The sequence below is a fragment of the Agelaius phoeniceus genome, chromosome 14 (assembly GCF_051311805.1).
Source record: "Agelaius phoeniceus isolate bAgePho1 chromosome 14, bAgePho1.hap1, whole genome shotgun sequence".
NCBI classification, from domain to species: Eukaryota; Metazoa; Chordata; class Aves; order Passeriformes; family Icteridae; genus Agelaius; species Agelaius phoeniceus.
In genome coordinates, this window is record NC_135278.1 from 15,634,534 (window position 1) to 15,646,955 (window position 12,422).

Sequence of the window (12,422 nt, forward strand, 5' to 3'; positions counted from 1 at the left end):
CTGGAATAGAGGAAGGTGTCCCTGTCTGGCTGGGAGGGGAACAAGATGAGCTTTAAGGTCCCTCCCAACCTGACCTATTCCATGATTCTATGAAATTTCACTGGGAATTTCTTCCCAGACGGGATTTGTTGAGGTGTTCAGGGTACAGCTATGCAGAGCCTTGGCACAAGGACAGCTTTTCTTGTTGGGATGTGTCCAAATCAGCAAGAACAACCCCAGCCAGTGCTTCTGCCTCTTGGAAAGGGCAGCAGGAATCTCCCTAACGTCAGATCTGGGATTTGCTGGACAATGCAGTGCCTGTGCTCAGCTCTGACCTTTCCAGCACTAATCCCACACTATTTGGCTCCACAAAACTGGCATTTGAGCAGTCCTTGGGAGCAGAAGAGCTGCAAAGAGCCAAGCTCTAAGGAGGAAGAGGAGGAGGAGGTTTCTTTTGTAGCTGATCCCTCTCATTTCTGCTAGAGCCCCATTCCTGGGTTCTGGAGGAATTCTGAGGACTGTGAGGACACATCCTGCTGCTGGGTGTCCCCGCTCCCTCTGGCCCTGTGCTCCCAGCTTCCCAGAGGGATTCCCTCACACTGGCCCCCACTCCACTTGCCTCCTCCACCCCAGCATTTCCAGCTCCTCACCCCTGATTGTTCCTCAAGTGGAAAGTTTACCCAGGCTGAGTGTCCAGCTGTCTCTTGGGGAATGATGGTCAAATAAAGCCTTTCCCATCTTCATCAGATCATTAAGGCACTGTCAGACAAAATTCCGCACTCAGCAGCAAATGCTGGGGAAAAGCTCAAGGGGGAAAAGCCCTGAGTCAACACAAAATGATGGAAAACTGGCAATCAGCCCCTAATTATTCAGTTTCCAGTATCAAAGAACTGTTCTACCTCACCTGGGAACTGCAGGTCCTTCCTGCAGTGTGAGGAGGAATGGAAGTGATATTCCAAGGCTCCCAAGTTAATTCAGCTCTTAATGAGCATATTCCCTTCCCTTACATTACACATGACACAAGTGACACTAAATCCCACAAAACCACAGGAGCTTGGAGTCAAATTTGAATACATTTGTATTATTTATTGGCTGTATTAAATATATTATCTATTTGATAGTTACAATTTAGTAATACAATGCATGGCAGCTTTAACATATGTTTGAGATACCTCAAAAATGACAATACAAGAAAACTGAGGATACCTAAAATACATTAATGCCACGAGGGTACATCCTTCTGGAATGGACAACAGCTGATGGAAAATCCATATTGCAGTAGAAATCCCAGATATTTTCTGGAAATATGAGCATTTTGTGGCAATCACAAAAGGATTCGATTTCATTTTTTAGCAGTGGTGACTTGTTAGTATTTACTCTGCAATCCTAATTTCAGGACTATTATTGCCAAATAAACCTCTACAAGTTGGTTCTAAGGAGTTAAAAAAGAACCCTTTGGCAACGGAGATTTGCTGCAGGCAGTTTATCTGCTAAAGGGAGACTATGAGGAAAATAAAGACAGATTGTAAACTCTTCTGCAAACTAGAGACTAATATCTGTATAAAACTCTGACACTGGAGGGAGAGATTTCTATGATATAATAAATGATTAACTTAAAGTTCTGCTACAAGTAGAACAATACATTCAAACATACATTTTTTTTCTTTCCAGGACTTTTAATCAAAATAAATAGAGTACAAAAATGAAGAGTACATTTTGCAAAGATTAATTTCAGATTGCACCATCGATCTACTGTGAAGAGGATTAAGTGATACTAGGTCATAATTTAGGTTTTCCACATCTGAAATACAACACAATGCCTCAAACTCTAACACAACGTTATTCCTCAACTGCTGTAGGAGAAAGACCCTTAAAAGTGATTAATTAATTACTGGAAACACATCGCCTGTAGCTCTGTCACATCCACCCTCCCACCCACAAGTGCATCGTTCTGATGGCCCAAATGGAACCACAGACTTTGCAAAATACCCTAAATCTACCGTTCTGTGGCATGTTCCAAATGCTGTTGGCAAGACCCATCCTGAAAACATTGGAAATTTCTGAGTTCCAGCTTTCAAAAGCTTTGATCTAACGGAGCCAGGGGCTGCCAGGCTCCTCCTCAGGGATTCACAAGCAGATGGAACACAACAGTCAAATGTAGTGCACAGTGTCCACAAAAATATCCCCCAGCCGACCAGGACGAGTTTCAGACAAGTTCATAGCAGGCTGAACATTCCCAATAGGAAAACCATGGAATGTGAAGCTGCTACCACTGGGATAGCAAGTTTAAAACATTGTATAAATGTTATCTAAAAAGAGTTCTCTCACGTACAATTTGCTCGTTGGGGTTAAGTTAGAAGGGCACCCAAAGCAGGCTGAACTTTTTATTTTTTAGGTTAATAATAGTACAAAAACATTTGCTCAGTTTGAGCCAAATAGTGTAACATTTATCATAAATGCACTCTTTCTCTTCAAAGACAACTCCTGTGCTGTTCTGAGCACGCTGCACAGGGAATTACTTTTCTCTCAGGCACTGAGAGTGAAATGTGGATTGGGCCAAAGCTGCTCAGGACAGCAGGAACATTCCGGGCAGAGCCTTTCCTGGGCATCCCGGCCAAGCGCCACGTCCTGCTGGCATTGGTTTGGATTAAAACCCTAAAAAACCCTGGCACCCTCTACTCCAACACTTGAAATGATTATTACTGAATCCCAAGTATTAAAATAACTGTAAAGTAGTAATATCACTAAGTCAATATTCTGCTTTCCTTCTACAGTCTAGTAAATGTGGTATGCTCTAGTAGGCTCTGCAGTTCTGCTCTAAGCTCAAAGCACTTGTGCTGCTGGATTTCATGGATATCAAACTACAGCGAAACTCGATGGAACAGCCATCGCCTCCCGCTGCTCTGGTGGTGCTGGCAGAGGACTGTTCTAGCAATGCCTTCCCTCTCCAGCTGGCTGGGATGGGGAGAGAGGAGGAGCGCGCACACACCCCTCCAGTGTGCACCGTAAGGCAGCTGACTGCTGTTCTCTAACAGCTCACCCTGATTGCAGAGGCCCCATGATCACCCTTTCTACAGGAAATCTGTGTCCAGCATTTGGAAAGGATCTGCTGAGCCAGCCTCGCCGGCAGCCAGCAGCAGGAGCGGGAACGCACGGAGCGAGGGGTTCCCAGTTAGGATTTCACTGAACTACCCATAAATACCCCAGAGAGCTCTGTACAGACAGCTGAGCGGGGCCAGCTCTGCCCTACTTGATGACAAAGTACTGGATGACCACGGCGAAGAGGATGGCGACCACGGCGAAGCCGCAGAGCAGCGCGATGGCGATGGCGCGCTCCTCGCGCAGCCGCTTCCCGCTCTGCGCCAGCTCCGTGCCCACCGGGGCGGCCGCGGGGCCCGGCTCCCGGCGCTGGCAGCAGAACACGGTGCTGGGGCTGTAGGGGCCGCAGAGCTCCGGGCAGCCCGGCGGGTCGTGGCACTGGCGGCTGGCGCAGACGCGCGCGCGGTACTCACAGTTCGTCTGCGCGGCCGGCAGCCGGAAGCACGGCTCGGGGCCCTTGTACACCTGGCAGGAGACAGGAGCTGCTTCAGTCGGGAGCAGAGCACTCAGCACCAGCACCTGGAACTGCCTGTCCTGCTCCAGGGGTGTGGGCACAGCCTGGAGTTGCCCTCCTCTCCCCAGCTTTGTAAAATCCTCTCCTGGCAATTCACAATTCATTGAAGTTTCCTGCTACACCCTCACACTGAGGCCTCACTTGGGCTGGGAGGCTCAGAAAGAAGAAAAATCATCCTGCATTTTCTTCCCTAAAGCTCCTCCAGCAACGTGGACTCTCTGATTAGCAGAGGCAGTGGTACCACAGACCATCAGGATTAATAATCAAGCGCCAAAAGAACTGGGAGAACAGGATAAAGCAGTGCTCACCCACTTCATGCTTTCTGAAATGAAAAGTCTCCCTGTAACCTCCCCAAACAGAATTTCAACCTTCCAATCATGGAATCACAGCATGGTTTGGGTTGGAAGAGACCTTAAAGCCCATCTCATTCCACCCTCTGCCATGGGCAGGGACACCTTCCACAAGAAATATTCACACATTTCTTTGGTTATTATTTCTCCCAGGAAAAACCCCTCACATTCCTGAAGCTGTATAAAAGGTACCTGATCAAACTCTCTGCCAGCAGCAAGCTGAAGGATGTAAACAATGGAATCTCCTTTCATCGGCTGTAGAGGCTCCCATGTGATTTCAAAAGTGTTTTCTTCCAGCTGAATCACTTTGGGTGCTGCAAAAAAGAGTGACTTGTTGGTGTTTTAGAAAAAGAACAATGGTCTCTACATATGTACAGCTGTCATGATAAGAGGCAATTTATTCCAATAATATAAAGCATTTGTTTCTTTCTTTATTTGATGACATGAGCTTAAAAAATGATCATTGCTATGTGTAGGTTATACTTGTTGGTCTTTTTGAGCTGTCAAGGTGAGCCCATGTTTGTAAAAGAGGAACTTCCAAGTCACTACAGAACTCAGCATTTCTGCCTATGTGCAGAGCTGAAATTATGTTCTAACCACGGTCCAGTCAATCAATATTGCTGCAGGCACTCAGCACTCTGACCTTCACAGTGACTTTAATGATGACCTTTAATGTCCATGTTAGAAAGTGAAGATCAGAGGAATTAACTGTGCCCTCATTTGCCTACACACTGCTGTAACTTTGATGGATAACCCTGCAAAATGCCCTTCCAGCTGAGCAAAGGTAGGAATGCTCAGTTCAGGGGTGAAGAGCTGCAGTGCAGGAGGTGATGACAACAAAAGAGCCCTCCTCCCACCCAGACAAAGCCCCTCAGAGAGAGTTTGTTTCTCTGTCCCTTCAAAGGCTGGCTGAGGGTCAGCTTGTAGGATCCAATCCTGCCCACCAGTGGCTTGCAGCGGTTGCCAGGGCAGTGCCAGCTCACCTTTGAGAGGTGCAGGTGGAGACTTGGTGGTGGTGAAAGCACAGACCTCCGAGAAGGCTCCTTCCCCTGCGTCGTTGTACGCCTGGATGCGGAAATGGTACGTGGTGGATTCACTGAGCCTCTGCACCTTGTAGGTGTGACAGGGACCATTGTAGACTGTCACAAACCTGGGGGACATAGAACACACACACAGTTACCCAGCAATCACCAATGTGTAGGGCAGTATCAGACCTGAAACACTCGGATTTGAGTTAAGGACAAAGAAGTGATGCTGCATTCTGGGTGTCCCAGCTTTCTTCCCACTGAGGCTGCAGAACCCAACTCCTCTGAATCAAGAGAACAACCCTTGAATATCCAAAATAAATTGAAATTTCTAGTTAAAGAACAGCTGGTCAACCCCTGTTTCTTATATGCAGGCCCAACTTTGTTTTTCAATGTCCAAAAATTACCCTGCCAGCACAGGACGGTGGTAAGGTATTTATTCCTTAAATAGTATTTACTGTTTACAGGCAGCAGAAGTGCAAGTTGTTGACATAATTTCTGGTTGAAAGATGGGATGCAAAACTGCAAAAGGGCAAACTCTGGGATGCCCAAATGACTCAGCGGTGCAAACAGAATGGAGAATAACATAAAACACCTTAAAAACTTGACACGAAGTGGTAAAACCACAAGATCCTTAATGGTCTCACCTGCCAAACCTGTCCTCCATCTGCAGGTTGAACTGAGTAGGGTTGGGAATTAAAGCTCTGCTGGGCCCTTCTCCCCATTTCAGTTTAAGGCTCTGGTAGCTGAAGACAACACATTCCAGGTGGGGAGGGTCAGGAGGTAGTGGTTTGGTTTTGGCTTTCATGGAATGACTGAAAGGACCGACTCCAAAGCTGTTGATGGCCTGTACCCTGATCCTGGGATGGGAGAGAGCAGCCACATGGTCACACAAAGTGCTGGGTAACAAAGCAGGAGTTAAAAGGTGTACAGAGTGTAACTCCAAACAGTAAAGCAATTAAGATGCAGTTAGAAATTAAATCTGAACTCAGCTCCAGCAAGACTGAGGTCACAGGATCCCCTGCTCTGCTCTTACCTGTCCATCCATCTTCTCACCACACACCTCAGCATCCCAATGAAAAATTCTAAACCCAGAAACCTTAAAGTCTTGACTTTGAGACAGAATGTGAACCTTAACACCAACCACGATCTCACTCCTGACAATGTTATGGCTGGACTCTGGATATGACAATTTTAGGAGTTTTTTTGGAGCTGCAGGATGAATTAGGCAAATAGTCTGCAAGCTGCAGGAAATATTGCTCTAAAAAATTAAAGCACTACCCTCTCAAAGGACTTTTAAATCCTACAAATGTGATTTCAGAATAATTCTTACCTGTACAGGGTGTCAGGCAGCAAATTCTCAAGGACATGGGTTGTGTTTCTCCCCACAGTGACCAGCTGCTTCTCCCCATACTCGATGTTGTAGCCTGTGATCTCTGCCCCGTGGCAGCAGGGCTCTTCCCACTGGATTGCAAGGCACGTGGAGAAAGGAGGGGAAATTTCCACCTGATCCTCTTCAAGTAAGTGGAGCACGGCCACGGCTGCAGGCACTGAGGGGGGCGTGGTGACCACGCCCGTGTCCCCAAACAGCCCCACCCCAGCCACGTTCACAGCCTGAAAGACACCACACAGGAGTTACCACATCCCTGTTTTCCAAGCAGGCAGGCACAGCTCTCACAGCCTTCCGTGTGTTCTTAAAAGCAACGTGGAAGAGAGTGGAAAATCTCCTGAATAATTTGTCAACAGGGGAAAGCTGGTATTTCACAGCACACTGGATCTAAACTCTTACAGATTCAGGGAATGAGGAGGGACTGGGGGACAAGGGAAGTGTTTTTCCCAATTACCTTCTCTACTGCATGAGCAGGTGACAGCACATGACTTTACTCCTCTCTTAGCTGGAGTTTGTCCCCAGACTGCAAGTGCCCAGTGGCACCAAAAGGCTTTTCCTACCTGGACTCTGCAGTAATAGGTGGTTGCAGGTGTGAGCCCCTTGACCTCATAGCTCTGGCAGGGGCCAGTGTAGATGATATGCATGGAGCCCTCCACCTGGCCCCAGTCCAGCCTGTACTCGGTGATTTCTGCTCCGTTGCACGCCGGGCTCTGCAGGGTGAGGGAGAAATTCTGCTCAGCTCTGGCACTTACACACCCCCAGCACCCAGGGGGGAGCTCTGTCACACTGAGACACTGGATGAGAGTCACAGAAAAGGTTGGAAAACACTCCAAGATCATCAAATCCAACCTTTGGAAACACTGGGGTTAAAACTTGAGGTCTGTTCCAAGGGATTTTAAGTTAAAAGGTGACATGTGGCTGTAACACCACCACAGTTCACACCAGAATTCTGACTGTCCCACAATCTCTTACCACTTAAAAGAATTAATTCACTATATATCAATTATCACACCATGAGGAGGGTTAAATGCCACCCAATCTGTCCAGTTAATACTGCAATTAATAACTCCCAAAGTTTACAAACCCAACACAGACATCTATAAAGAAATGGGCTTAAAATATTCCACCTCTACACATGCTATTTCTCTAATTTCTGTGTATCATAAACATGTCACTACAATTCTAAAAGCCAGACACTAATTTGGGTGGTACTGGAAGCCATCAACACCTACCTCCCATGAAACCACAGCACAAGTTGCACTTTTGCAGGTTATCAGGGGTTTGCAGCACTGCTCAGGGGGTCCTGGAGCAGTGCAAAGCTCTGCCTTCTCAGAGTGGGGGCCAAACTGCAGGAAAACAACACTGCATGAGCACAGCAACAGCGCCAGGGCAAGAACTGATGTGCAAGTGAAGCAAACAAACTATTTTTAACTTGACAGGGAAGTAAACAGCAGAGCTCAGGGCTCAGTTTCCTTGCAGGTACTTGAAGCTGGCCCCATTCCCACAGCCAGGGTTTTGTAACTCCTCCCTCCCTCAGCCAGGATCTGCCTTCCAGCAGCAGCTGGGCACTGTTTCACAAACACTTCTATGCCACCAACGTTCATCCCACACTTCTCCCAGCCTGGCCTGGCTGGCACCCACCCTCCTCCACACAATGCTGCTCCCAGCACATCTGCAGAGCCTGAGCTCGGGGTAACACATCCAACAATTCCATAGGCACAAACACCAAGAAGTTCACACCACTCACGCTACAGAAGCCCTCAGCAGCATCACTGCTGTCCCCTGTGTGGTGTCAGAGATGTGCTGAGGGCAGTGCTCACCCCGACTCTGTTCCCTGCCCGCAGCCAGAAGCTGTAGCTCCTCCCTGGGAGCAGGTTGGTCACTCCAAACTCGGCTGCTGGGCCCTGGTAGAGCACCCTGCGCTCGTCCTGCTCCGAGCTGGCCATCTCCAGGAGGTACTCTGTGATCTCAGAGCCTCCATCCACAGCTGGGGGGCCTGGAAAACAAAAACAGATTGCATTCTCCTATTAATTTCTAAATTCCCTAAGTTATGGCAGGCTCTTGTCATGTGTCTGAGCAGAAATACTTCATGAAGCTTGCTTCAACCCCTCAGGTACTGATACTTAGTTTAAGATGGCCTTCATCAGGGCTTTTTAATGTATTTTCCCTCTTTTCTTCACTAAACAGTGTATCTTCATTAATTTTTGCCTATCTTCTTTACTGAGATAACAGCAAGAAAACAGGAGTTGATTTTTAAATTGCCAAGCAGGTGTCAATTGTCTGTCAGGGCAGACAGGAAGCTTTCTCACTGGAAAATATTTATGTCTGCTTAAGTCTCACTGTATCATCCTACCAGAGGTGGACAGAAGCTTTGGTCTTCTTAAAAAAACCCCACAAAACAAACCAAAAACCCCACTGCAAACCCAAAAAACCCCAAAGGTCACGATCAGCATTTCTACATTTTTATTTTTACTTTTTTTTTTCCCCTGATGAGTTCTATAGATTTTTGATTTGGATGACTGAAATCAGAGCAGTGTTTTACTCCAACTCTGGTGCTTACCCCACTGCAAAGTGATTTCCTTAGGCTTGGCTTTGCCCACCAGGGCTGGGGCAGGACAGGGCCCGGGGGGAACGGCCGCTGTGGTGACAGTCGTGACATCAGAGGCCTGCCAGGGACACAGACATTGCAGAGCACAGACAGAAAGCATTTTGCTAAAACATGAACAGGAATGGAACAGAAGCACCTTTCCCCTCCTGCTGCTCACCTGGCTCTCCCCACCTTTGCTGGCACAGGACACCCGGAGCCTGTAGGAGGTGCCAGGCCTGAGGTGGTCACAGACGTGCTCCCGCTGCGCTCCGCTGTAAATGGGCTCCCACCTCCCTCCTGGGGGAAGGAAAAGCACCTTAACCCTTCCAAACCTTTCTAAAATCACACCTGGAAATTCTCTCACACAATTATTAAGGTGGTCGAGCCAGAGAATCAATTTGAAATGATTAATTATACAGAGAACATGTACAACACACACACACATAGGAAATCAGAAGTGACTGCTGGAGTAAAGCATCATTTAAGTTGGAAAACATCTCCAAAATCCAAGTCTAAACCATGTCTCAAATCTAAATGTGAATTGAATATCTCCAGGGATGGAGACTGAGTACTGTATTAGTACCCAGAGGTGATTCCTTACCAACTGATGCCTCAGAGATTTCCAGAAAGTATTTAGAGATGTCTGATCCTCCATTATCCTTGGGGGGTTCTGAAAGAAATCAACACCTTAAGTTACAGAAGATTTAATATCAAGGCAGTATTTTGTTATCAGCTTTTCCAGTGAACACATTCATATTCATTCAAACACAGCAAGAGAAACCAGTGTACTTAATTATACAATACATTTTTCTGAGCAATTTCCCTCCTATTATTAATCATGATTATTCCAGGAAGAGTAACTGGGAAAACACTCCCAATTTCAGGTATCAGCTCTTATTTTTTAAGTGAACAAAGGAATTATTTAAACATCACAGTAAACCCACAGGGGGGTTTAGGACAGCAGTGAGAGCTTCTCAGAGATGAATGAACACCACCAGTGTGCTTCCACAGCCCCAAAAGAAACCATTTTTGGGTAAGGCTGAGTATTTCTCCTGCAATAACAATACCAGCAGATACATAACCAGCCTGAGTTCCCTCTCATTTAATCAGAGAGAGGCTGCCCACACCCCAGCAGCACTGGGACACCCCAGGGCACCTACCCCACGTGACTCTCACACTGTGGGGATGGATCTTGCCCTTTACAACAGGTTTGCTGGGAGCTCCAGGTCTGTCAGGTTTGGTGCTGTGCTCCACCACCTCACTGGGGCTGCTTTTTCCTTCACTGTTGTAGGCAAAGAGCTGTTGGAGGAGGGAACAGAATAGAGAATAAATGGTTTAATGACAGCAGTATATGTTGGTAATACATGAGGATAAACTTTATTTTAAAAAATCTATTAAAAACCCTACCAAAATAAAGACAATAATTTATACCAAAATTAGCTGGTGCAAAAAATCTGGTTTGTATTATTACTTCATCAAACCTACTCTAACAACTGCTAACTGTTGGCACAACAGGTGAATTCCTGCTGTCTCCATACAAAGCTGAAAAACTTGCTGGAAAATGCCAAAGCCCAGGAAAGCACAGGAAATTAGGAACAAACTATGGTACAAACCCTGAACTTATAGGATGTACTCCTCCTCAGGTTTCTTAAAGTGCATGAGAGCTCATCTCCATTGTACTGGGGCTGGAATCCATAGCCCTGGCAAGGAGGGAAAAAAAAGATGAACACAGTCACTGATTTTTAGGGTAAAACAAAACCCAGAGTGGGTAAATCACATTTTTTTAATCTTGAACTTCATTTCTCTCTCTGCCATGAATTCCATGCAATGCTTTCTCTCTCTACCATGAATTCCATGCAATGCTTTCTCTCTCTGCCATGAATTCCATGCAATGCTCTATCTCTGCCATGAATTCCATGCAATGTTTTCTCTCTCTGCCATCAATTCCATGCAATGCTTTCTCTCTGCCATCAATTCTATGCAATGTTTTCTCTCTCTGCCATCAATTCCATGCAATGCTTTCTCTCTGCCATCAATTCCATGCAATGCTTTCTCTCTCTGCCATGAATTCCATGCAATGCTTTCTCTCTCTGCCATCAATTCCATGCAATGCTTTCTCTCTCTGCCATGAATTCCATGCAATGCTTTCTCTCTCTGCCATCAATTCCATGCAATGCTTGCTGACCATTTATCGGTAGATTAAAAAAAGTTCATTTTTATTTCACCACTATAAAGGAAATTTCCACACAAAGCTCAGCACTTACAGAACCTTCTTCCTCCATGTCCAGGCTGTAGGTGAGGGAGTCATCTGAGGCCCCTCCTGCAGGAGGGCTCCATCCCAGGGCCATCCAGGTCACTCCTGCCTCCAGCAGCGTGGGTGGTGCTGGGGCTGGTGGCACCACCCCGGCCGTGCCGAACGTCACCGTCTCACTGAACCCACTGGGGAGGAGATTTTGAACAAGGGTGAGCAGCAGCTGATGGAATCCAGGGGGAAATGCAGCATTTGGGATCCCTGGGCTCCTGGTTACCTCATTCCAATGTCGTTTTTAGCAGCCAGCCTCAGGGAGTATCTTGTGGAGGGAGTGAGTTTGGTGAGCTTGTACTGCTTCAGGTGCCCGTAGTAACATTCCTTGAAGGGGCCATTCTTCCCCTGGAAAACAGGGAGATCCAGAGTCACTCCCTGATCCCTGCCAAGGCCACCCTCCTCATTCTACATCTTCCTAAATCCCAGAATCTCAGACTGGTTTGGGTTGGGAGAGACCTTAAAGCTCATCTCCTTCCATGGGCAGGGACACCTTCCATGAAAATGTCTTTGAAAGGTAATTAAAAAAGAAATTACTGAGCCTCAAGAATGCAAAATTTAATGTATCATGGTCATCCTGAGTCTGCTGATGGTCACCCTGAGCAGTCCTGATAATAAACCACATTAGGACTGAGATACCTGATTACTTTTGGTACTGGGGATTTGACAAAATGGTGATAAACCATTGAGCAGAAAACAAAACACATTCTGGAACTTTGCATTACATCTCAGCAAGATGCTCAAGAGCTGAGGGAGATTTGTGACACAACCCAAAGATGCCAAATGCTTGTACATTTAAAGAGAACAAAGGAATGACTGATGCTCTGGATGACAAATGAGGCACTTTTACACTGTCCCCTCCCACTGATCATTTGTCTCTTTAAAACTGTCACAACAGTTGCACCAAAATAGCTGCTGTACCTAAGCAAAGGGTATTTTTAAGTGTAATTGCTCTACAGATGTCATTATGATTTTTTTTGGTACTAGAAAAGCTCTTACCTCATCCCATTCTAAAAGAAAATTAGTTATTTTGGAACCATTGTCATTTGAGGACTGAAAATAAAGAAACAATGAAAAAAAGAGTTAAAATCAAGTGGTTGTAAATGTGTTTTATAAATATTTTTACACATTGAATAAACTCCAACTGCCTTTCAATACAAGGCTGCTGTGCTACTT

General features: G+C 46.3%; 1 protein-coding gene across 1 annotated transcript in view; it reads right to left on the reverse strand.

Moving 5' to 3' along the window:
* Positions 1 to 1,039: 1,039 nt before the first annotated feature.
* LOC129125725 (fibronectin type-III domain-containing protein 3a-like) overlaps positions 1,040 to 12,422 on the reverse strand; it is a 39,756-nt gene continuing 28,373 nt past the window's right edge. The window contains exons 12-27 of the mRNA XM_054641316.2: positions 12,246 to 12,299; positions 11,473 to 11,594; positions 11,209 to 11,383; positions 10,558 to 10,644; positions 10,105 to 10,243; positions 9,546 to 9,614; positions 9,123 to 9,241; positions 8,918 to 9,023; positions 8,178 to 8,353; positions 7,590 to 7,703; positions 6,918 to 7,067; positions 6,301 to 6,581; positions 5,615 to 5,827; positions 4,926 to 5,092; positions 4,135 to 4,256; positions 1,040 to 3,543 (exon numbers count right to left, since the gene is read on the reverse strand). Of these exons, the coding sequence (XP_054497291.2) occupies positions 3,226 to 3,543; positions 4,135 to 4,256; positions 4,926 to 5,092; positions 5,615 to 5,827; positions 6,301 to 6,581; positions 6,918 to 7,067; positions 7,590 to 7,703; positions 8,178 to 8,353; positions 8,918 to 9,023; positions 9,123 to 9,241; positions 9,546 to 9,614; positions 10,105 to 10,243; positions 10,558 to 10,644; positions 11,209 to 11,383; positions 11,473 to 11,594; positions 12,246 to 12,299 (2,412 nt within the window). The 3' untranslated portion in view covers positions 1,040 to 3,225. The remainder of the gene's footprint in view (positions 3,544 to 4,134; positions 4,257 to 4,925; positions 5,093 to 5,614; positions 5,828 to 6,300; positions 6,582 to 6,917; positions 7,068 to 7,589; positions 7,704 to 8,177; positions 8,354 to 8,917; positions 9,024 to 9,122; positions 9,242 to 9,545; positions 9,615 to 10,104; positions 10,244 to 10,557; positions 10,645 to 11,208; positions 11,384 to 11,472; positions 11,595 to 12,245; positions 12,300 to 12,422) is intronic.